The sequence below is a fragment of the Grus americana genome, chromosome 13, assembly GCF_028858705.1.
Source record: "Grus americana isolate bGruAme1 chromosome 13, bGruAme1.mat, whole genome shotgun sequence".
Classification (NCBI taxonomy): Eukaryota; Metazoa; Chordata; class Aves; order Gruiformes; family Gruidae; genus Grus; species Grus americana.
In genome coordinates, this window is record NC_072864.1 from 4,200,001 (window position 1) to 4,224,088 (window position 24,088).

At 41.9% G+C, this 24,088-nt stretch overlaps 1 protein-coding gene across 1 annotated transcript; it reads left to right on the forward strand.

Annotated features, from left to right (window-relative positions):
- The first annotated feature begins 14,147 nt into the window (after positions 1-14,147).
- Positions 14,148-18,418, forward strand: HSBP1 (heat shock factor binding protein 1). Its single transcript, XM_054840864.1, has 4 exons — positions 14,148-14,281; positions 15,106-15,172; positions 15,393-15,512; positions 16,936-18,418. The coding sequence occupies exons 1-3, from the start codon at positions 14,237-14,239 to the stop codon at positions 15,509-15,511; spliced, it is 231 nt and encodes a 76-aa protein (XP_054696839.1). The 5' UTR covers positions 14,148-14,236; the 3' UTR covers position 15,512; positions 16,936-18,418.
- The last annotated feature ends 5,670 nt before the right edge of the window (positions 18,419-24,088 follow it).

Below are 24,088 nucleotides of genomic sequence, written 5' to 3' on the forward strand. Positions count from 1 at the left end.
ATTCTGAACAAATGAAGGCTGAGCAGAAAATTAAACTCAAGAAACTTTGTGAAATGAAGCAACTCCTTCATCCTTCTAGAGCAAAGGAGCGTTTCGGAAGGAATATCCCTAGAGTTCCTCCTGACAGTAGCAGTAATATCCTGATGAAATCAATGGTTGCCACTGGCTATGATTTAAAGAATGAAAGAAGTGCTCTTCCTCTTCCTTCTCCTTTCCAGATCCAGCCAAAACATCAGCACTCACTTTGTCCATAGCCCAGCCAAAGGGTCCCATTGTCCTATGGCCCCAGAATTTAAATGACTGAACACAGTGGACATTGGGATTATGCCTGTAAGAAATGCCAATTAAAAAAAATAAAAATCTTAGCAGTCCATCTTTTCTGATACTTGAAGATCCTTTGAGCCTTTGGTATTTCCAGACATACCCAGGTTATTATCAGTAACTTGATTTCATAGTTTATCAACATAGTATCTTGCAAACTGTCCCGCATAACAGCAGTTCATAGATGTGCAACTGCAAGCAGAACAGACGCCGAACAGCAGGTCAGCAGCACAATCTGGTGACCCTTTCTTCTCTTGCTTTGTGAAGCATTTGACCCCTCGCATTTAGCTGTGCTAGCTAAAGCCCAGAGCAGTGGAAGTTTGCTTCCAACAGAAGGACAGATGTTACCCACAGACGCTGCTTTCAAACCTGTGTTGTAATCTGCAAACCAGTGGCAAAAAACAGAAACCACTCTATTCCAAGATTGACCAGCTCAAACAAGAATATTCCACAAGTTCCTGCTACCAGAGCAGAACCTTCCTCTCGCAGATTGTGATCAAGAAATAAGTCCTTTTTAATCGCTGTCATTTTAAAACATTTTTAGAACGTTTTAACCGATTTTCTTAAGACATCAACACCTAATGAGTGTGGTATTCCTCAGACTAGTACATGTAAAAACACAATGCCCGAACTGCTAACAGTACTTCAGCCATCATTTACCATTAAGTGCATCTCTCCAGTACCTGCCTTTTCTTTATCTGGCCTATCTCCATTCTATACAAACAAGTTACAAAAGCATTTGAGAAAATTAATTAACAAGAGAACTTTTGCTCCATTTTTTCTGCCAAGGTCAAGTTAGTAATTTGCAGTAATAATTACAGGGGCTGTGAGTCTACTACTGTTTGTGTTCCCCTGACACTACTGGTGCAGATCTGACCAGAAGTGATAACTAAACCAGCCAGCATACATTATTAACTCTGCACTAGTTTAATTTCAACAGTCTTTGATTATGGAAGGTGCAGGAAAATAACCACTAGCTTCAGAAAGAGTTTTATTCATGGCTGGCTGAATAATGAAATCACAATGTGCACAAATAACATGTTGACAAGTATTGATTCACAAGTATTTACTGGATTGTTTTCCAGATCCAATTTATTTTCAAAATGTGACTCCTCTCAGTTCCCAACTTTCTCTTACTTATATGACTATGCATTACTGACCCTGCTCAAGTTACGTATTTTGACAACTGAAAGTAGGAAACATAGCATATAACCTTACCTCTCCCCCAGCAGTCATGCATGCACACACAATTTTTGAAACAAGTTTTTCAGCCCATGTAGCCTTAAAGCAGGGAAATGAATGATGACCTTTTCATGTCCCTTTCAGGTTATGCTTCTAATGGATTTCTTCTATAGCTTAAGATACAGTAAAAGCATTTCTAAGTTAATGTAAACAGAATTATAGGAGTTGAATTTTATTGCCATGCAATTAGGGTGCTATTAAAGTTTAATTTCATTTCTTATTAAACTTCCTGGTTGTTTCTTCCAAATGGGTTATGACCCTATGATCCTTTCAATAACCTTCTGCTTAGCATAGGCTTCACATTTCTGCATGGAGCTAGACAAAACTATATTTGTGCAACAGGAGATTATAGCAGTAGTCTTGCATACACTTTTACAGCTTGATATCATATATTGTTAAGCGTTTTACTGCGTAAATAAGCACTTGCTATTGAATATCAAAGGAAATGCATAGAAATGTATTGCATCCAAGAACTGAAAATAATCATGTACTATCTATGCAGTCTAAAAATAGGCAGTGTTTCGAGACCCAAGAACAGACACGTTCTCTCACATGCAGACAAGTGTAATTCTCATTTATCATATGCTCTGAACGTCTTTATACAGTTTATAACAACATAAGAAAGAACTAGTTCTTTTCAATATTAGCCACTCATATTACGCATAAAGGGGAAAAGAGATCAAGGTGTTAAAACCTGGTCTTCATCATATCTGGCAAGGAAACAGCACCTATAACATATTCCTAGCACTGTGTTGCTGATATGACGACACACTGAATCCAGCATGAACAACACAGCTTCCCATAGGAAATGCTTACTTAGAAACGGAAGGAATTTGGCTCAGTGGACATATTTTCATAGCCACGCATTAACTGCTTTCCCTGCATTGAGAGCTTTATTTATCTTACCAGAGACCAAAGTCCAATGTTAGGGCCAATCTGCTAAGTTCACATGAGGTGACCTTGTTGCATTATGATGAACAGACAGAACAGCATTGACATAATCTGAAACTAAGATACAAATTGATGAGGTGTGGTAGCATAAAAGGCTAGCAGGATCTTTAAATGTATGTCTGTGGGACTAATAGGTCTAAGTAAGAGGGTTATTTTACAGCACAGCTGAGGCAGACTGAAAGACTGCATGCAGTTCTGGTAGCCACGTTTGAAAAGGATATTGAAAATCCATGAGATGATGGATGAGCTGTGTCTGGTACCCGGGGTTCTGTCTGACTGTTGCGTGGCAACAAGGGGTACAACGCTTTTGGCCCAGCTCTTGTTCTCAAAGGACTGCCTTCAAAGGGAACAGATCTGCCAGCTGCAACCTCTCCTACAATCTCTCCTGCTTCGTCTGACCTAGTACATGGATTGTCACAGGCTCAGGAAAATGGTGAAAAGTTGTCATTCCTCTCACAGATAAAGGGAAAGGGCCCAAAAAAGTGACAATCTAGGCATGTTATGCCAATATGAGCTATCACCTTGTGGTGGGTTGACTCTGTCTGGAGGCCAGGTGCCCACCAGAGCTGCTCTATCACTCCCCTCGTTCACTAAACGGGAGAAAAGGTATAATGAAACACTTGTGGGTCGAGACAAGGACAGGGAGAGATCATTCACTAGTTATCATCATGGGCAAAACAGACTGCACTTAGAGACAAAATTCACCTAATTTATTACTAAGCAAAACAGAGTAGAGGAATGAGAAATAAAATGAAATCTTGAAACACCTCCCCCCACCCCTCCCATCTTCCCAGGCTCAACTTCACTCCCAGTTTCAACCTCTGCCCCCCCTCAGCGGCACAGGGGGACGGGGAATGGGGGTTACGGTCAGTTCATCTCACGTTGTTTCTGCCGCTTCTTCATCCTCAGGGGGAGGACTCTTCTCATCGTTCCCCTGCTCCACATGGAGTCCCTCTCATGGGAGACAGTCCTTCATGAACTTCTCCAATGTGAGTCTCTCCCACGGGCTACAGTCCTTCATGAACTGCTCCAGCATGGGTCTCTCCCATGGGGTGCAGACCTTCAGGAGCAGACTGCTCCAGCGTGGGGTCTCTCCCACAGGGTCACAAGTCCTGCCAGCAAACCTGCTCTGGCGTGGGCTCCTCTCTCCACAGGTCCACAGGTCCTGCCAGGAACTTGCTCCAGCGTGGGCTTCCCACAGGCCACAGCCTCCTTCAGGTGCCTCCACCTGCTCTGGCGTGGGGTCCTCCACGGGCTGCAGGTGGAATCTCTACACCCCCTCATCCTTCCTCCATGGGCTGCAGGGGGACAGCCTGCTTCACCATGGCCTTCACCATGGGCTGCAGGGGGATCTCTGCTCCGGCGCCTGGAGCTCCTCCTCCCCCTCCATCTGCACTGACCTTGGTGTCTGCAGAGTTTCTTACATCTTCTCACTCCTCTCTCCGGCTGCAAAAGCTCTCTCTAACTGTTTTATTCCTTCTTAAATATATTATCACAGAGGCACCAATTGACTTGGCCTTGGCCAGCGATGGGTCCGTCTTGGAGCCGGCTGGCATTGGCTCTGTCAGACACAGGGGAAGCTTCTAGCAGCTGCTCGCAGAAGCCACCCCTGTAGCTCCCCCACTACCAAAACCTTCCCACGCAAACCCAATACACACCTATAATTAAAGCAGATTTTTTTTTTTTTACTTTGACGCACCTCATATTGCCAGTTACAATGTGCTTGAAGAAGCACCTATTTTTCACTAGTGGTATTTCTAGTTTGTTTGTGATAACAATTTTCTGTATTTTTTCTACTGAAGACAGTTCAAGCTTTTCTTGAACAGAAGGACTAAAATAAATGATACTTTTTTTCCCCCAGTACTGGAAGAATAAAAAATCCAATCTCCTTTGTGTTATCAGTTTTTGCTGTGTGGTAGAACAAATGATACATATGTGGCTTCCACGCCACATTTACAACTTGAGGAAATCTAAATCTCAATGCTTGAATTTTACAGTACCATTATGCCAGTTTTTAAACACATTCTTCCCTCCCTGTAGCAGGGGCAACTGACTGTTGCCCTGGGGTACAGAGTCCACCGCATTCCTCACTCCCTGACTATAGGGATGAAAAAATTAATCAGTCTCCCCCATTGAGTTAACTGATATGGTTAGTGTCCAGTGCCAGCTTGAAGACTCAAAAATCCACAGTCAGACTCCAGAACCTACACGACTGCCCCCAAACAAGACATATTTTACTAACAAAACATTGTGCTCATGTGCACAAATGTACTCTGTCCTTCTGCCCCGCTATCTGTGGAAAAGGATCCATGTAAGCCCCAAATCCCACCAGGGTTACTGGAGAGACCCCTTTCACTTCAGTGGTTTTGGGTGTGGATTCTTGTGAGCAAACTACCTTCTCCTTCTCTGATTCCTACTCATTCTCACCCCAACCTGATCTAAACTGGCCTAAGGGCAGGCACTGCACTACCATTAAACGATAAGGATCTTGCCTTCATTTCATTAATGCCTCCGTTCAGAGTGCTAAGGACAGACTGGGAGAAGATGATCACATTATCAAAGGCTCTATTCCTGAAAGAGACAAGTCTTGGAGAGTTTGTTTACATCAGATGTAGCGATTGAATTTCACTTGACATGTCACAAGCATCCAGTCTGTTGGCCATAGAATAAAGTGAATAATTTAGCAGGGAACTGCTGTAAGCCAAGCAAACAGGTTGTAAAACAGTTCTGCACAAAATCTGGGGAACCAGCTGTCTAGATCTGAGGCACAGAATAGTATTTAGTGCTTATGCATCATGCTGAATTGCTAACAACATGGCCCAAAATTAGGAAAAGCATGATGAACATGGAGGAATTCTTTTTTGTTGTCCATTTTCCAAATCTCTTTTAGCACATGGACAGTTACAGAGGTCACTCTTAAGGTTGCTAACATTTAAAGGACAGTGTATACTGAAGCAGATATATTCATGTGGCAAATGGGAATACTACAGTCTACCTACAACAGCTAAGATAAATGCAGATTGTTGTGTGCTGAGAAGCACTGATGCACAGTTTGGGCAGGAAATTAAGAAATCATTCTACTAATTTGGGAAGCTAAATGGAGAGCCACATTTGCCTGGATGTTGCACTTAGAAAACCTTTCCTTTCCTATTACGATAATGAACAAACAAATGCTGGTTTTATTCATTCCTTGGTGGGTGGATTTTGCAAAAGAGCTCAGCATTGACCTAATTGTGATTGCACCAGAATCAGATTCAGCCAGAGGAGGAATTGGCTATCACTGCCCTAAGATGTCCAGTGTTATAGATTTACATGTTCTGCAAAGCCTTTATAATTAGCCTGTTGTTCAGAGTGGCTGCACAACCATGTAATTGCCTCCTTTTCTGGTCTGGCTTCCCTGCTGGCTTCCACGGTTGTCCATTTGTTTCCAGGTGGCACCTCTGTCCATTTACAAATGACACCTTTCTCCTGGCTTTATAGAGTTGGAATTAGAAGGAAACATTTCAAATTTCAATGAGGAAAAAAATTTGACTGTCCCTAATTTTAGTCTAGGATATGTAGTTGCAAATTTGTGATTGATTTGCCAAACTTCTTTTAACTCAATAACAGAAGGAAAAAACATCTTAGTGGAGCAGAGACTGCAAATAATTACCTATTCTCTTCCACGAATGAAGTATTTATAATTAAATATATCCAGCTTTGTCTATACGAAGCCGCAGAAAAGCCAATGAATTCTTTAAGAAATATTCAAGGAAATGTCATCTTTTAAATTTTCAGCTAATTCTGGGTAGACTGTTAACATTCAAAACTTAAGGCATACCTAAACTTGACTGCTCATCCAGAAGAAAGCAAGACATAAAATAAAGGAACATTTTATTATTGTGCATAGGAAATAAATCATTATATTATCTTTGTGGAAAGAAATGAGGATTTCAGCAAACAAGTTGTACATGGAGATATGTTAAATAGAGACAACAGCTGTAATTCAAACAAAAATGTATAATCATTAGAGCAGAGAAGCTCTCTTAATAGAATGACAAATATAATGAATGGAGTTAGAAGACACGAGAATAACAGTATTGATGTCTCTCAGAAAACTCCAACAATTAACGACGACAACAATTTTTCAGGAAAACAAAGGTGAAATAATCTTACCATGTAGTTATAGTTGTTGTTTGGATATAGTTTACAGCACTCAAGCCTCAACAATCATTGGATGGAAATTCCCCCCTCACCCCACTGGAGTCTGTAACCTCCAAAGCACTTCTCTTCCCACACCTCACAAAGGATTTTTACACAAGAGTAAACCAACATAATGTGTCCTTTACTGAAGTTGCTATTATAACTTTGCATTAAATTTATTTTTTGCTCTTCAAACTTTCCAGCTGAGATTAAATATTATCACCTCAGTTGTAGCCCAAACATCTCTGAGAGCACTTTTAGTATTTCAGCCAGAAACCGGCCAACATTTAATTAGTGTCTGGCACACTCTATAACCTACAGTGTCTTCCCCAAGGAAATGACTGTAGTTTTGCAGGCTGTGATTTTGCCGGCTTCTGTGTGACACTGACCTAGCCCTGCAGAAGAAACATAGTACAATCCTGCAATGTCCTGAGGTGCTCAGCACCCGCAATTTCATGTGACAGCTGGGGATAATCAGTAACTTGCAGGATCGGACTCTTAGCACACATTCTTTTTTTGGCAAAGAAGTACATAGGGCTAATTAACAGGATAAAACTGTAAAGACACAGGCTTATCTGTCTGAGTTGAACTATAAAATAACTTCATTGTACTACACCCTTGTTAACCTTCAAGTAATTCCCTTGCTTGATTGATTAGACTCAAAATGCAAAGACTGCAAAAACAGCATTCAGTTGTTCTATTTGTCATGATTTCAATTTAAAGCTGCAAGTAAACTAGCCTGCTGCTCAGAAAAACTACTGCAAAACTAAATACCTTATTTGGCACTTACCAACTATTGTTTGCTTATTTTGGGAGCATTAACAGTAAGACTGCATGTTCAAAGTCGAGTTCAGAACAATTTGGCTACATCTTCAGAAACACCAAATTTTCGTTGAAGTGGGTCAGATGTTTGACCTCTACCCTTGAGCGCTCAGCGGTGACACTGTAATATCAACCCAATGTTTGTGGATAAGGCACTGAAATGTCTCTTAATGCATAAGTACATCTCTTTGTGGTTAAAAGCCCATTCTTCTCCCTGCAGTACAATCTACAAAACAGCTTGATCTGTCTCTGCTCTGGAGGTCCATCACCAGGAAATGCCAAAATTCAAGACAAAGGAAGATTCCTTCCAATGATCCTGGATACAAGTTTCATATCTCACTGTGGCCTTGCACCTCCTAGGTTAGGATGACGAGAGCCACTCAAGTACCTCTGAAAGCAGCACATCAGTGACTTTAACAGAGGTAGTGATCTGTACTAAAAAACATCAGCGACAACCACAACCTGCACCACAACCAGACCCAGCAAGGTACATTTCACTACCTGAAGAAATTGAATCTCCATTAAGAACTTCTCTCTTTCTGCACTGCAAATCTCCTTTTGCCATGGAAAATTCCAGCCAACATTCCTACTAATTACTTGATTGAAAAATCTGATCACTTACATTTAATTAGCACAATAAAATTATTCCTCATATCTGTGGCACGCTTGCTTTTTTTGGGAACCTTAATGAGATGCCCTCTGGAATACTTATAATTGAAGGAGAAAATGGACTTCAAGTTTCTAAAAATTAAGGTCTTCAGGCACTATAGGTCATAAACGTCAATGTATGTGAGAAGAAAATATTTCATTTTGGTGCATGGTCCACACTGCACACAGCTATGATGAAAGATTCATGTCTCCACATTAACATTTTACCTGTAAGGTACCAGGCATCCACAGAGCTCATTCCCTTCCACTAAAGTATTTGGTGCTAAGGGGCAACTAATCGGGACCAGACCCAAAATTGGCAGTGTAAGAGAGTGGTATCAGAGACTGTTGTCTCTAGAAATGCCCAGAGAAGCCCAAGAAAGCAATACTTTGCGTTACCAGAGTAGGGTCCTTTCTTTTCTCCTCATACTGCCTTGGCTGCAGTAGCATTGAGGCAAGGAGCAGCTCAGACAACTTCACACTAACAAAGACTTTCTCTTTTCAGTAGGAATTCCTCCTGGTCCTTTGGCATTCAACTGAAACAATCCCACAGCCCAACATTTCTGTCCTGTGCAGATGCCCATCAGAAATAATGAGATTCTGGATTCAGTGGTCCTCATGAAAATTTCATCAAGGCAGAGTTAGAATTGGAAGGTGAAGTTTTAAAGTCAAGTTTCTTTGTGAGCTCTACCCTTCCTTACCTCTGCCATCTCGCAGTCTTTCCTCATTCTCAATTTAAAATGTCCCCATGTATAAAATATCAAAATTCAAATAGCTTTATAAAGTTACTACACTTTTTTGCTCTCGTACGATCATGCATTTCTTTTGGTGAATTTAATTATTGTATTTAATGGACTGCTACCAAGTGAATTGTACACATGCTGATCATGCGGATCACGTACATATTTTTATACATGTGCTAATCATGGAGTCTTTGACCAACATCTCCAAAGACTAAATCTACCTAAGGACAGACGGCCATGTGAAGCAAAACATATCTTAGTAATTTTTTTTAAGGCTCACCTGTTGACAATGAGAGTATCTATATTTAGTTGACTTTTCTACTAGTAAAATGTCTAGTTTTGTATCTATGATTTGCCCTTTTCCTTACAGAACCACTGGTTCCACTAAAGATAACAAAGTATAATCTTATAATCTCTTCATTGTCCTCTTAGAGGTTGTTCCCTGAGCACAGTTCCTCTTGTCCTGGCCCTAGAGATGCCAGTAAGCAACACAATACATTACCATGAATTACAAAGCAGTTATTATTAGGCCACTGATATTGCCATGCACTGTCACAGTTTGGCATTGTTTCTGAGCCCTTTCTGCTGCTGAAAGCTTAGAAAATCTAAAGGAAGAACACAGTAACATCTTTCTCCTTCCAGCACCTCAGCAGGAGTTATGGAAAGGGCTTTTGGCTTTGTGGTCATTGACAGTCAGCAAGCCGTTCCCTTCTAAAGTATAGATTACAAAAGCTTTTCTTCTCTCAGCCACAGAGGGTTTAAGTGGCAATGCTAAGCAAGTAACATTCTGAAGTGTCTGTGTACAAGAATGAAGTGGGAGAGTGAGGAGGAATGAGATAGTGAAAGAATTATACATGAAATATGGCAATTTCCCTCGTATCTCCATCTCTTACCTTCCTCTGGTCTGACCTCCTAAATGCAATCTGTCTACTCCTAATGAATCCCTGCTTGTCCTTCTCTTCCCTCGTGTGGCCCAAAAGAGCTGAAGCGCCCAGGGAAGTACTCCTTGATCAGTTCTCATGGCAGGTACAGCAAGCTAATCACAGACTGAAAATGCAAAATATAGGATAAGTTACTAGAGGGGAATAACTACTGCAAAAATAATTTCATTTTGTAACAGGAGTTAACTTCATGTGATAACTACTCATACAAAAGCAATTTGGTTTGGTTGCTGAAAAGTAATCTGCAAACAGCACAGTGAATTGCTTCTGGTTTAATACAAATCACTTTCACATTTATTCTAGACCTGGTTTTGCTGTTTCCATAATTTGTGCTTTATCCAGTTAAATATTCACAGGAGTCATGATATTGAGCATTTATTTTTCCCTTGACAGTTGTTTTCTAAGCACAGTTCTTTATTTAATATGTTCTGACCTCATGTATATTTGACAGCCTCTGAGTGTTATTCTTCTGGAAGTAATAAATGAGTTCTATTTGTTATATTTATATTTTCTCAAGAATTTCTGCCACAAGCAACTCAGGTTGCAATTGAGATATTAAAATTTCATTCTTAAGATTGCATCGTAAGTCTTTGGCTTGAATAAAAAAAAAAGATATCTGTGATTTTACGTGCTAAGTGTCTTAAGATCCATAAACTCAGCACACTCAAATGAGGGAGCGGGCGAGAACATTGGAACAGTTTGAGTGCACAGTCATTGTATGAATAATACTCAGAACTACCACAATTATCTGAAAGTCATCAGGGAGCCCAAAGAAGATCTGATGGTCAAAGCAATTAAAGTATAGTTGCTATTTATTGCTTCACAGAATACAGAGACATAATAATATAATCTTTTCTAAACTGCTACCACTGAGCTAATACACCAGAATTCTATCAGGAACATGGTCCTTATGGAACAGCTGCTATTTAAAAGATGCAAATATCGGACCACAACTCTTTGAGGTCATTACAGAATCCGCAACAGTGGTTTTGGTAAGAACAGGATCTTTTGCAAAAACATCTGGCTTTGTAAAAATTGCCTTTGGGAAATTTTATTCTGCCTTTTTAAACTTACATTTCATTAGATGCCTCCCAAGCCCTGCATTATGATTACAGCAAAGGAGGCCTAACAACAAACATACAATTAATTCTGCAGCATTAACTACTTAAGGTGATTTTGGCATTAACTGGCACAAAACCCAAGCTGTTAATTTAACAGCCTTTTTTTCAAGTGGTTACTTAATGAGAATTATATTGAGCCCTAATCCTACATCACCAAAGGAATCAGGAACTGAATCAGACCTAAAGACGCCAGTACCAGAAATCTCAATCATGTTTCCCCAAAGTTCATTCTGAGTTCTCTGGACGACAGAAAACATGCCTGCTTTTGCACAAAGCCTGACCATGACTTACTGCTATATGAGGACCAATCATTCTGCTTTGGAATTACATATCCCTGCATTTTAAGGGAGTTTCGTGAACTGGTTTTAAATTAATCTTTGTAAATTTCCCTTGATTTTAAAGAAAACAACAGGCCCTTTGTAAATTTTTATGGTCCTCCTTCTCTGTATACTTTAAATTAAGACTTCGTCAGTAAAAAGCTAGCAAGAGAATTCAGCCTTCTACAGCTCCATTCATTTTAGTAATCTCTGAACATTAGTGTGAAAGGATCATTAATCCTACCAGTCCTCCTTGCATAGCATTTTCTTTCAGTCCAGTCTCAAAAAGGAGACAAAACCCTGCAAATTTTAAGTCAGTCATTGTTTAACTATGCCATGCTAGGAAGCAAATGAATAACGAAAATGTTTTATCCTGCCACGCAAAAAAATTCCTAAAGTTATGAGAACAAGTGTGCAGCCATTTGGCACTTACTAAAATTCTTAATGGCCTGAGGAATCGTTTTGTTACTCTGATCTGACTCCCTGCATAACGAGGACTGTTATAGCAGTTTAGTGGACACGCATTTTAAGTGATATGTCAAAACCATCCAGGACTTGTCCCTACCCTAAGATAGAATACGGTACAGGCACCCACTGATTCTATAAAGCACCTTGTCTCAACTTGCCACAGTTGGTAACAGTATGGTGACAGAGGGGTGAAGTCAAATTGGTAATGTCTCATTCTCAAGGTCAAGGTGCAACGAAACCATCTCCAAGAAAAAAGCTGGAGAATCAGGCCAATCCATAATGTTTTCTTGTTAAATGATGGAGAACCAACAAAGGCATGCGCATTGTCATCTGCTGAAACCTGGAGGACTGCTGCAGGGAGAGGGCTTTGGGCCATATTTCTTTTCCTGGTAGGCATCTACTCTATGGCTGGAGCCCTGACACCCTGGTCAGGAAGCTCGAAAAGGCCTCCAATGGCTTGACAGGTCAAGCAGCTTCCTGAGAGCTCCCTCCATTTCTGCACTACCTAAGAAAAGCAAATACCAAGAAGATAATGGGACACAGCAATTTAATTTCACCAGAAGAACACGTAATAGAATAGAGATCACCCTCAGCTTGGAGCAAGAAGACACAACCATCCACGTCAGACCTCTGGGTTTGTGCACGTCTCTGCCCGCTGCATTTGCATCTGCTGGACCCATTGCAGAGAACCCCAGTTGCCTGACTGAGCAACACACGGTGCACAGGGGAGACAGTCCGCGTCGGTGAGCACCATGTCGTCTGCCTGTACAGTTCAAATGGGTGCTGGGGAAGACACGGTCCCTGGACAGACACTGCCATGCCACATCCTTTGGGGTCTGGAGCAGGCGGGTAGCAGCCACAGCCCGACCCCGTAAGCGCCACTTCTCACACCAGCATTCAGGGGAGCAGAGAGATCTGCACTCTGACGGGCACCAAGAGACCCGATACAATGACCTTTTCAAAACCATAGTTTATGTGATTCAGAATAGCAGTTATAAAAACAACCACCTTTCGTAAACAAATGAAACGAATAAATGGGAGCTAATTTCCTAGCATTTTTTAGAACTAGAAGCCGTATTTACTTTTAAACGCACAGCCAATTTCCCCAAACTGGCACTTAGTAGGTTTTTTTATTCCTACTGCAGTGCTCCAAAAGGGACATTAATAATGCAAACACCCTGCATCTCACATTTGTTAGTAGTTATGGGATAAGGCAGTGTGTCAGCACATTGTATTGGCTTTCAGGCGAAATGAGACATTTGAGAATCATCTGCTGCTAATGGGAAACATTCGTCATTTACAAATTCATATTCAATGTGTTTGTTAACTTCAGTGTAGCGCTTATCTCAGTACACAATAACCAAGCCGTGTAAATGCTGACTCAATTCACAAACAAAAACTACAAATGAGTAGTTTTGGTCTAAAAGGGTTATAAACTTACACTTAGGAAATGCTTCTCCTACGTCCATCCCCACCGCAAAAATCCAGTCTACGAAGCTTTAGAGTATCTTAAAGACCGTGTCACTAATCCGTGGCAGACATGAATTTAATCTAATCTAATGCACGCAAGTTTGTTATTTGTACTTTCTTTCATGAAGACAATATGCCGCAATAATACATTCCCTTTAATCGTCAATCCACTTACGTAACATTCCCGACCTCCGGCGCTAATCCCTAATGCCGCCCTTCGCACAGCGAGCCCCGTCCTGAGGCAGATCACCTGCCCATGTCCGCAGCTGGCCTTAACTGCTCATTCCCTCTTAAATTAAACGATAGAACAGGAGACGGCCTCTCCAGACAGCACTGTTTCTCAGTCTAGAAAAAAGACATTTATAATCACCTCAACTTGCAAAGTTATTTTTTAAGAGTGTAAGCAAAACTATTAAATCTCACTGTGAGGAACGCTTTTATTCCAAGTGTAAGATTACATGTAAGCTTAATGCTTTGGGAGGAAAAAAGATGGTTTTGTGCTGTCCCTTCCCGTGCAGCTGTGCCAGTGCTCTGTTCACACCACGCCGAGTTAGCGCTACAGGGGAGGCCCACAACCTCCTTACTTTTCACATCGCGCTGCCAGCGGGGCCAACAACGGCCGTGAAGGCGGCGGACGGGGAAGAGCCCGGAGTCCTGGTCGGCAGCTGCCCAGAAGACACGGCCCCCACCGCCATGGGCAACTGGCAAGGTGTGAGCGGGCTCCCGCAGGCTGCCGGGGGACGCTCTCCCCGCCAGAAGGGCGGCTGAGGCCGGGGCGGCGGGCTGGGGCCGGGCTTTGCGGTGCCTTCTCCCCGCCGCCGCCCGGCGCTCCCCCGCGCCCGCCCTCAAGCCCTGGGGCAGCGCGGACTACACTTCCCAGCGTGCCCCTCGGCGCGTCCCCTCTCGCGAGAGGCGGTGGAAGCGGAAGTGGTGAGGCGCAGCCCGGAAGCGCCGCTGCCCTGGAGACGGGAGCCGGGAGCTGAGCGCCCGCCGAACCGCCCGCGCCGACCATGGCCGAGACCGACCCGAAGACCGTGCAGGATCTCACCGTCGTGGTGAGGCCGCCAGGCCCGGACCCACCGGCTCGGGGGGGCGGGGAGCGGGGAACGCCGCCCCGGGGCGGCCGCAGAGCGCGGAACGGGCGGGCCGCGGCCTCCCTGAGGAGAGGTCCCCGCAGAAGGCGGTAGAAGCCTCCGGCCTCGCCCCGTTCGCGGGCCCCGGCGTTACCTCCTGGGGCCCGGCGCGGCCGAGCTTGCATGACCCGCGTCTGGCTGCTGTTGGAGGGGCTGCTGGGCTGCGGTGGGGCCTGGGCCTTCCCCGGGACTCACGATAAACCGCTTCCCCGGTAGAGTTGTTTCTGCCGGGTCCCTCAGGGACGGCTCGGGTCAGAGCGCAGTTACAGTTGTGTTTCCCGGCGCTAAAGCCCCTCGCTTACCTGAAGTGCTCAGCTGTGCTGCCAGCCAAGGCAGCTGGGGCCTCCCTGCGTAAGGAGTTATCCGTGTCTGGGAGGGATGTGCTGAAGAGCGAGGGTTTGGGAGTGTGGGGAGAAAAGCTGCTGCTCTGGCATCGAAAACAGTGCTGTCATGCGATTAACACAGGATGCTGGAAGCAGCTGTTGTGGGTTTAATCCGGGTTGTGGAATGCAGGCATTTTCTAGATCTTAAAACTGCTTACTGTGAACCACAGCTCTCCTGTGTGTACGTTCATATATATGTAAAAATATGATACTTAAACATGGACGTGTACTGCAGAGTTTGAGTACAGTTGAGCTCAGCAATGAAAGAAAGCATTGTACTTGCCTCATTGCATGAGATTAAATACTGTAACAAGCTCTTTAATGAAAACAAAGCAGACTCTTTTTTTTTTTCCTTTCTATTAGGTGCAGACATTGCTTCAGCAAATGCAGGACAAATTTCAAACCATGTCTGACCAAATAATTGGAAGAAATATCCTTTTTTTAAAGCCAGATAGATACTATACGCTATAGATGCACAAGTACTTTTATGTATATTTACCAGTGGGATTTGGAAGATTAAATTTAAAGTGACCATAAGTGTTTGAGCAAAGCTGTAATCAAAAACTCAAAACAACAATAACAAACAAATAATCCTAAAAACCAACCCAAGCACCAGCAGACCGCAGTCATAGTCCTTAACTCCACTGAACTTGATGACATGAGCTGTCGCATTGATGACCTGGAGAAGAACATAGCAGACCTCATGACACAAGCAGGAGTGGAAGAATTGGAAGGCGAGAACAAGACCCCTGCTACTAACAAGAGTTAAAGTGAGACAATTGCCTGCCAGCCTTGAGACAAATCCTCGAGTCACTTGAAATTACTGACTTTAACGTAGATGGAATTTTTCGTTTGATTTGTGAGGTAGTCAGAAATTCATTCAGAGCAGCTCTGTACGCTATAATACAAGAAGTTTTAAGAAGCTCTCCTCAGCATGCTCCTAATAGACCCTTCAGCAAGGGTTTCCCTCACCAATATTGAGAGGAGAGTTATTCATGTCTTGTTAGTTTTGAGGAAGTGCAGTAACTGTTACACACTCATGCTGCTACTCTTACTAAGGTCTGAAGTAATGACTTATTGCAGCATGGGAAGGAGAAGAGGTGGGAAAAAATACCAATGACACAGCAAGCTGTTCTTTTCCCTTCTTTCATCGTATCTGAGCTTTCTGAAAAGGGCCATATATAATCTCATGCTTGTTACCAACATCCGCTCTGGTTTCTGTAGCTGGAAAGCTACTGTGAGCGTGGTGCTGCTCTTCCATCTTCCACTGCGTCCTGTAGACTTCAGCTCCCAGGAAGCTCCCAAAGACCGTAGGTTGCTGCTGTGCACAGGGGCTAGTGAGTGAGTTACTGTCCATCAGCTGTGAATTCCTCCTGTGTAAGTTGGGAGCTTGCTGGGAGTACCTGACTCACACGTACCACTGCATGTCCTGACTGACAGTGTGAGACAACACTCAGGCATGAGGCAGGGCGTATTCTAGGGCAACACTCCCTGGAAGAAGAAATTTCTTACTGAAAGAGAAATGTGATGATAATATTATTTCTTAATTGATAACCTGCCCCTGTATTGCACAAAAACATTGGAGAAGCAGATGTTTCATCTGCTTGACACGCAGCAGTTCAAAATCTAGTACAAAACCATGGAAATTCAAGTGATCAGGTAGCACTGCACACAGCGTTTACAACAGTTGCTAAAGGCATTTAAGAAGATGGGGCACTGCAAGGGTGCCAAAACTGTTACAGCGTAAACAAGGGAAGGTGTGGTGCTTAATTATAGTAAGTGAGCACTATGATGTCACTTCAGTTTGTATAGAATTTGATTTTTGTAACCATGGAAGGCAACTTATAAATAAACTGCTAGATTTATCTTGTTAGATTAGCTTTTTTTTTTTTGTTTTGTTTTATTACGGTGCCTAAGTAATGTCTCAGCCTCTTGTAGGCTTGAAATTCTGAGGTCACATCTAGAATACTATGCAGCCTGTATAATAGACGCGTGTTTGAAGCAGGTATACTTCTTGCATGTTAAGGTACCTATTTTTTGTGATATTTTGACAGAAATACAAATTATTATGAGCTTCATTGCCCCTAGTGTCAGTTCCTTTAGCCTGAATCCCACAGATGAAAATTTCTGATGAGCATGATTCTCTTAATTCTTCTCAGTAACATTTTTTTTTTAATTATTTTCCCCCAACAGGTTGCCAGTAACTTAAGATGAATCCTGGAAGACTTCTTTTTTTTTTTCTTTTTTCTACAAATCCTTGGAATTACAGAACAGCTTTTTGCAACTACTGTGTGTAAAAGCATTTTTATATTGTTACAGAGCTTGCATTCCTAATGTATAGTTAGGGATAGGTTAGTTTATATTTTGATTTGTGTACTGTAATTTCACTTTTTGAATTCTTGTTATGAGGATCAATTAGTTGTGTTATTAAAACACAGATCTTATGGATCTCAACTACTGGGTGTATTTTTTTGTGAAGTCACTTTTGTCTCTTTCTTATACTTTTTCTAGACATTTCATTTTTGATAGCTGAATATCTAGTGACTGCCATCAAGTGGAAATCTTAACTTGTCCTACGTAACTTTGTGGAGTGAAGCACAAGATTGAAACTTAGCATTAATCTTAGCTCTAAGCATCAGTCACTCAACTAGTTGAGGATTATATGTTGTTTTCTCATAAGCGTAGTAAGGTGATTTTGGAAATATAAGACACTGAACATCAAAATCGCATCTCCTGCTCCTGGTATTACCTTACCTGTGTGTTTTTAGAATATAAACCAGAAGTAGAGATTTAACACTAGAGACATTTGCGCACAGTTGAGCAACCACTGCCATTCAAATCTGTTAGATTTAGACAGACAAGGAACTATTAACTATGAAAAATCTCACTATGGGATTTAAATTTTTTAACCCTGTAAAACTACTTTGAAACCGACAATGTGTCATTTACCATCACCTTTGGACAATAATTATGGTTACAGTAGTGACACTGAGCAGAAAAAGATGGGATTGTGGGAGAGTCTGTATGTGGTCTTTGTCTTTAAATCACTGGCTCAGTGTACTAAACAGTTTGCTAACGAAGCGATGAGTCACTGAGTGACAAGGAGAGAACCCAGTCAGAATTGTAAAGCCTTGCTTCTCTTGGAATCACTATTAGCCAGAACTGTTAAAAATATTTGGTTCAGAAAGGTGTTAGCTTTTATAATCATCTCCACATTGATAGGCCTGGAGTTTAATGGATTACATTAGAGTATTTTGGTGATGAAAAGTGTATTTTGAAGAGTCTGTACTATGTCATTTGTGAAGAAAAATGACCAGTGTCGGATATTACTGACAATCACTGCAATGCTCCTCCAGCTTGAGGTACAAATTTAAGAGAGCACTCGTGGTGGTCAGTAGTTATCTGTGGACCCCACTTAAGAGTACTCTTGGAACACCACCAGATTAGCAGCTCTGTATTATGATGACAATATGACAGGTCATTTTTCAAAACAGGAGAAATTGTAATAAAAGCTCATAATAATAGGGGAATTTTGTGAACATAGGAAATGTATCAATATACCTTGTAATATCAGCCTTAGGCTCTTTGTAATGTCATTGAAAAAAAAATCTAATAAACTACTATGTGGTAACAAATATTCAGGTCATATATATTAAAGCAAAATCTAGTGAAAGTATATCATTATATGTGAAGTTGTATTTAGTTATAAGTTACGAAAAGACTTTAGCACAGCTTTTGCTTATAGACTATAGTCTAAAATACAGATTTGTTCTGTATAATAAACAGGTGAGCACGATTCATGCCCTGTCAAATCTGGATTTTACTAGGTAATGACAATGAAGACCAAATTCCTAGGAAAGCATACTAAAGTGGAGGCTCATTTTCTGTGATGTTTATACAACTATAAATTCTCATCTGGCTGCCTTCTTCCTGTAGGAGAAATGGGCGTTCTTGAATTTGGCTGCGCTGTCCTGCACACAGCAGCAGTAGGCTTGCTTTCCTGAGGTTCATTTGGTCAGAGTAACTTACTGGAAAATTACTTCAGCTTTAAGATTCAAAACACTTTTCAGTAGGGGTACTTTTCCCTCATAAATTTAACACTTTAACAGTTCAATTCAAAACACGCCTTTCAGACAGGAAGGTAGTGCTTGTAGTTCTTTAAATACTGCGTATTTTTGAGAAACATTTTTTTTATTCTTACTCCAAACCAGCCACAGAGTTTCTACATATAAACAGCACGTGTGGGCCAAAGCAGAATCCCTTTTGGCCACAATTTCCTTAAGTGCAGCTAGTTTAATACACAAAGCAAAGTGGAAGATGACTGTTGTGTTATTTTATATGGATTTGATAACACTTAAAAAATAGTGTCCTCTATTTATTTTTTTCTCAATATGCTGGTTCACATCTGACAAATATTTGCCCTTTCTGCTGGGCAGTCTCACTTGCAAAGAAAAAAAAAAGTCTGAGGATCAAGCTCACGAATAGGGACTGTTCCTTATTAGAATATAAAGCAAGCTGTTCCATATATTCATTTAAATCAAACTGTGGTGCTGTGTTTTGTTTAAGACCATCCGTCGAGACTGCAGCTTGCATTTTTTAGTTATTTATGTCTATGCCAAGCACCTTAAGAGAAATTTTCTGCTACCTGTCATCGTGGTAACATACGCCTGGATTTTATCATTGACCTATTTACCTCTTACAGTTTATTTGTACAAAGAGTTACAGATTAGACACACCCTGCTCTGATTTCCTCGTATGAGCAAGCGTGGCAGATGCCGCATTTTCCAGTTTGCAATCCAAAGCTGGTGTAACTTTGAGCAGACTTGCTGTAATTCGCAGGCGCAGCAGCCCCATGCCGTGGCAGCAAAATGGTCCGCTCTGCCTGCGTGGGCGAGCACAGGCACCCGCTCGGGTGCCTGCTCAGGTCTGGCTCCTGCCTGCCTGCAAGGGGAGGAGGGTTCCTGGGCCAAGAGGTGCCATCTAGGAGGAGGTGCCATAGATGGGAAATGCTCTCTTGAACTTACCGCTTCCTTCATTCTTTCCCATCCTAGCCCAAACAGCAAGTAAGGGGATAGCAAAGCTTTTTGTAAGTGAGCCTGAGGTACAGAGCTACACACAACAAGTAGAGTCTATGGGTCCTGCAGGCTGAATATCACAGGAGCTGGGTGGCCGGTGTATTTTACACTGAGCAACAGAAATAAATTTGAAACTCCTGTCTCGTCTCGTCTGGTGTTTTAATTCCTATCTTTATAGCAGGAATGATACTCTCTCAGTACAGAGGAACAGTGTTATAATAAATCCATGGTTTGAAACACTTAGGCCCACTGAAAAGTGATCCAGAATTACAGTTTCCTTAAGAGGATTTTTCATTTAATCTCTGCCCTAAAGACAACGTATGGTAAATAAGACTGCACGCAGATAGCTCCTCAACTTCTCCCATCTGGCCCGTGCACTAAATGAAGCTGGTACAGACCAGAGACACACACTAAACTACGAGACCGGCTCGTTCCGAAGCCCTCCTTTCCCTGAGCGGAACGCCCAGGTGCCGGGCAGGGACCGCTGCCTGCACTGCTGCCCGCTTTGGGACAGAGCGCCGGAGAAACTGCTCGGACTTCACCTTGCAATTCTCGCAGCCTGTGGTTGGCAGCGGAGACAGGGAACAGTTGTGCAAGTTCATGTCATCTGGCCTCCTCTAGACTTCTTATCCCAATGCTCCCGGTAAAGCAGCGTTGGTTCCTTTCCTCAGACGGGATGAGGCCTTCAACCCGGGCGAGTGCTGAAGTCGCTCACCAGTTCTTCCTCCAGACTTGAAAGCTCACAAAATTAATTCCCTCACATCATAAACAGATTTGACACTGTGCCTTCAAAACAAAAATGATTTTAATTCTGTACAGTTTTGCTGTGGAACGCCTGTAACCAAGGCCAGAGGCACTGTCCATCCACGCTCTAAAATTACACCCGAGTCCGCAGCTTTCCTGGAGGTATTTGCGTGGAATTATTTAATGAAGCTTTTTACTTTTCCTCGAGGTTATAACTCCCTAGCAGACACTGCCTTCTAGTGGGCACGCTCTCACTAATAGGAGGAACGCTACTCGGATTAATTATTTAGTTACCTTTAATGTGCAAGTTCAGATGTTAGGACGTTAATGAGCCACATGCTGTTTTGAAATGTGGTTATTACACAAAACACCGAGGCTTTGTTTACAATTAAGAAAATTAATAGGATACACAAATCCCTTCCTGAGCTTTAAGCCTTATTGTGTTTTGAAAAGACCTGATGCTCACTGAGAGTTTTTTTTTTCTGACTCCGATGTAGAGTTAATGAAATTAGGTCATTAGGAAAATAAAGCATGAGAATAGAGATTTTGCATCGTATGAGCACTCCGAGATCAGAACGGTTAAACAGGCACTGTGTCTCTGAAAAATGCACATGTATTAATAGAATGTGTTCTTTTATGTCATTTTGCTACAGATGTAGCAAACGTTTTTTTTTATGAAGCTCTTGCAGTTAGATCCATACATAAAAATACACAATCCTTACTCATCCTGTTGGAAATAGTGACTGGAGAAGTGAAGAGTTAAGTGTTTCTCAGCTCTCAGGTTCGTAGGTGTTGGTATGACAAGTCTGGATGGAAGGCCCGTGACCCTTTTGTGCAAGCCTCCATACAGATATGGAAAATACAGCAAAATAATCTGCATTTTTAAGGGCAAAATGGAGAAAACAGGCAGGGAGCGACCTGAAAATTGGAGGCAAAAGAGGTGAGACAAATTAATTAAGGCTTCACAGCAGATCGGTGGCTGAGCCAGGCCTTAGATTTAAATCTTTCTTAAGTGACCTGCAAAAAACTCGAGACAGAGTATGTCTCCCAAAACAGGCAGGCAGGCACGGGTACTTGCAAAATAAGGATCTGCTCCTTCACATCTGAATTCCCTTAAGAGTTTAGATCAGGAAAATACCACGTGCTGCATAGTCTGCTTGTCTTCAGCAAAAGATATCCCAAATTTTGATGCAGCATAGCGTTCTGTTCTACGTAGGTGTCAAGTGGAGAAATGTTTGTTCAAACGCTGTCTCAAGGCACGCAGGAATATCATCAGCTCAGGCTAGGTGGATTACTGACAGAGACCTGTCTGGGATTCTGCCCCCTGACATTTCCAGTTGCTTGGGCTCAAAGTAATTCACCTGCAGGACACCTCAGTTTTTACTTATAATATTCCTCCTCAGTCCAATTCCTCCTTCTCTAAGACTATGAATTTCCCAACGGATAAAAGTTTCTGATTCCCACACAGCTCTAATAAATATTTCACTTATTTCTGTTGCAGACGCATTTGGTTTTGAAGACCAGATCCCTGTCTCTGTAAAACCTATTAGGGAAGCTTTTTGCATTTATAACCTGCACCACCAAGACTGGAGGAAATCACTGAATTCAGCTGTTCTCTGTCCACTGGTATAGAACTGTCAGGTCCTTAGGTGCAACACAGGCAGGTTTCCAGGAAGTTTTTGTTTGTTCATTTATTTTTACATGCACTTTGAGAAGTCAGGAGGCCAAGGGTATCCAGGACAGACATTGTGTAGTTTGGGAGAATTAAAGCAACCGGTTACACGGAGGAAAAAGAGACAAACTTTAAGACATGAGGCTAGCTGCTGGTTTCTAGGCATATAAGACCCCACGCGTGAAGGCTGTGTGTGATGAAGTGTCCACCATGGTCTGAGCTCTGACACAGGACACAGCGCAGTGGCAATAACGAAGGAGCATTCGTTAGCTTCCTGAGAGGCTGCTCAGCAGCAGAACAGCAATTCATTTCCTTTGCCAACTGCTAGAAAACAGGTGAAGTTTTGTATCATACAACAGGTGCCCAATTCGGTTAGACTGTAGGAGGCTGAGCCTCAGCCAAATCCTCTCTTCAAAACACGTTCACTCTAAAAAGTATTCTTTAGAGCTAGAAGGCAATAAGGAAAAAAAAAAATCAAAGAGCATTGCAGTAGTTAAATATCTACAGCCCCAAAGTGCAAATGTCATTGATCTTTGCAAACAGATTGATTCTGCAAGGATTTTGTTCACTCGTAAAGTACCAGAAAGACAACCCTTCAAGGCTCATCACCAGATCTTTTACAAAAAAAGTATGTGAATTTGCTCTATAGAGCAGTAAATTTTTAATACAAATGGCTGGTCACCAAAGATAAAACAACCCAAGTGCCTGCTTGCCTAAATTCACGCTGAGAAACAGAAGTACAGGACCTCAGACATGTTGTTATCTTTTATAAAAAATACCTAGTTCCAACAACTGAAAGACTGATTGTTAATGAATGTTCATGTGATATAAGGGGGGAAAAGCCAAACCAAAACCTTACACTTTTTTCAGTGAAGCCAGCCCTCCTGCTATGGACACACAAAACATACCATAAATCAGACCAAGTCTTCTTAAAAAAATTAACGGGACTGCAAATATTAAAATTAATAACAAATGCAATCGACATTTATTAGAAGGGACATCACTGGGATCTCCAACAAGTCAGGCAAAAAATTTAATCAGGTTCTTATCAGAGGGTTACAAATAGATGTGTCATTTTAATAAATTCGACAAGTGTATTATACAGCTGAGAACTGGGCGCATCTTAAAAGACAATTAACCATAAATCCTTGAACAGGAGTCACTGCTCTGGAAATTCTTTGCAAGTCCTTTTTCCAAATTATTAGTGTTACCCCGTCATATGAGAAGGTACAGAATTGTGCTGTTCTTCATGAATAACCCCGATTCTCACCTTTTAACTGAACATTTTAATAAAAAATATATTTAGAACCAGTACAGAATCCATAAGCAAGAGCTCTTCAATTCTTTGAGTGTTGCAGGTGGCAGTGGAGGAGATGAGCGGGCTACCTGTGATAATCTGGTTTTAAACGTCCTTAATTTTATTTTTATACAAGGTCTTCAAATTAACATTGCTTTTCTTTCAGGTCAGAACCACTTTTAAATGAAAATCAAGAGGGCAGTTTAAGACTTTACTACTGAGCAACTGTGGAAGCGAATATGACCATGAAGTTTTAATTGCTTCAGAGATCTCAGACATGATCAAGGCCTTCCCCCCTATATCCCCACTGAAGACACTCTTTGGGATTCACGGTGATTGACAAGTTAGATTATTAGTGCCACTCATTTGCAAGAAATGTAGTAAATTAAAGCCTTTGAAGGAAAGGTCTGTCACTTGCACAATAAAGCTCTTGTTTAAATTCCATTTTCAGCGCTTCTAAAACAACAGGCAACAGTAAACAATATTTAGCAGAATGACACCATCTGCCTTTTTTTTTTTTGTATCATCTTTCCAGTGTTTTAAGCAAGGACTTGGTTA

Coding starts and splice junctions, on each gene's coding strand:
- HSBP1 (XM_054840864.1), top strand. CDS start 14,237: ATGGCCGAGACCGACCCGAAGACCGTGCAGGATCTCACCGTCGTG. Junction 14,282..15,105: donor TGCAGGATCTCACCGTCGTG/GTGAGGCCGCCA, acceptor CCTTTCTATTAG/GTGCAGACATTGCTTCAGCA. Junction 15,173..15,392: donor TGACCAAATAATTGGAAGAA/ATATCCTTTTTT, acceptor ACTCCACTGAAC/TTGATGACATGAGCTGTCGC.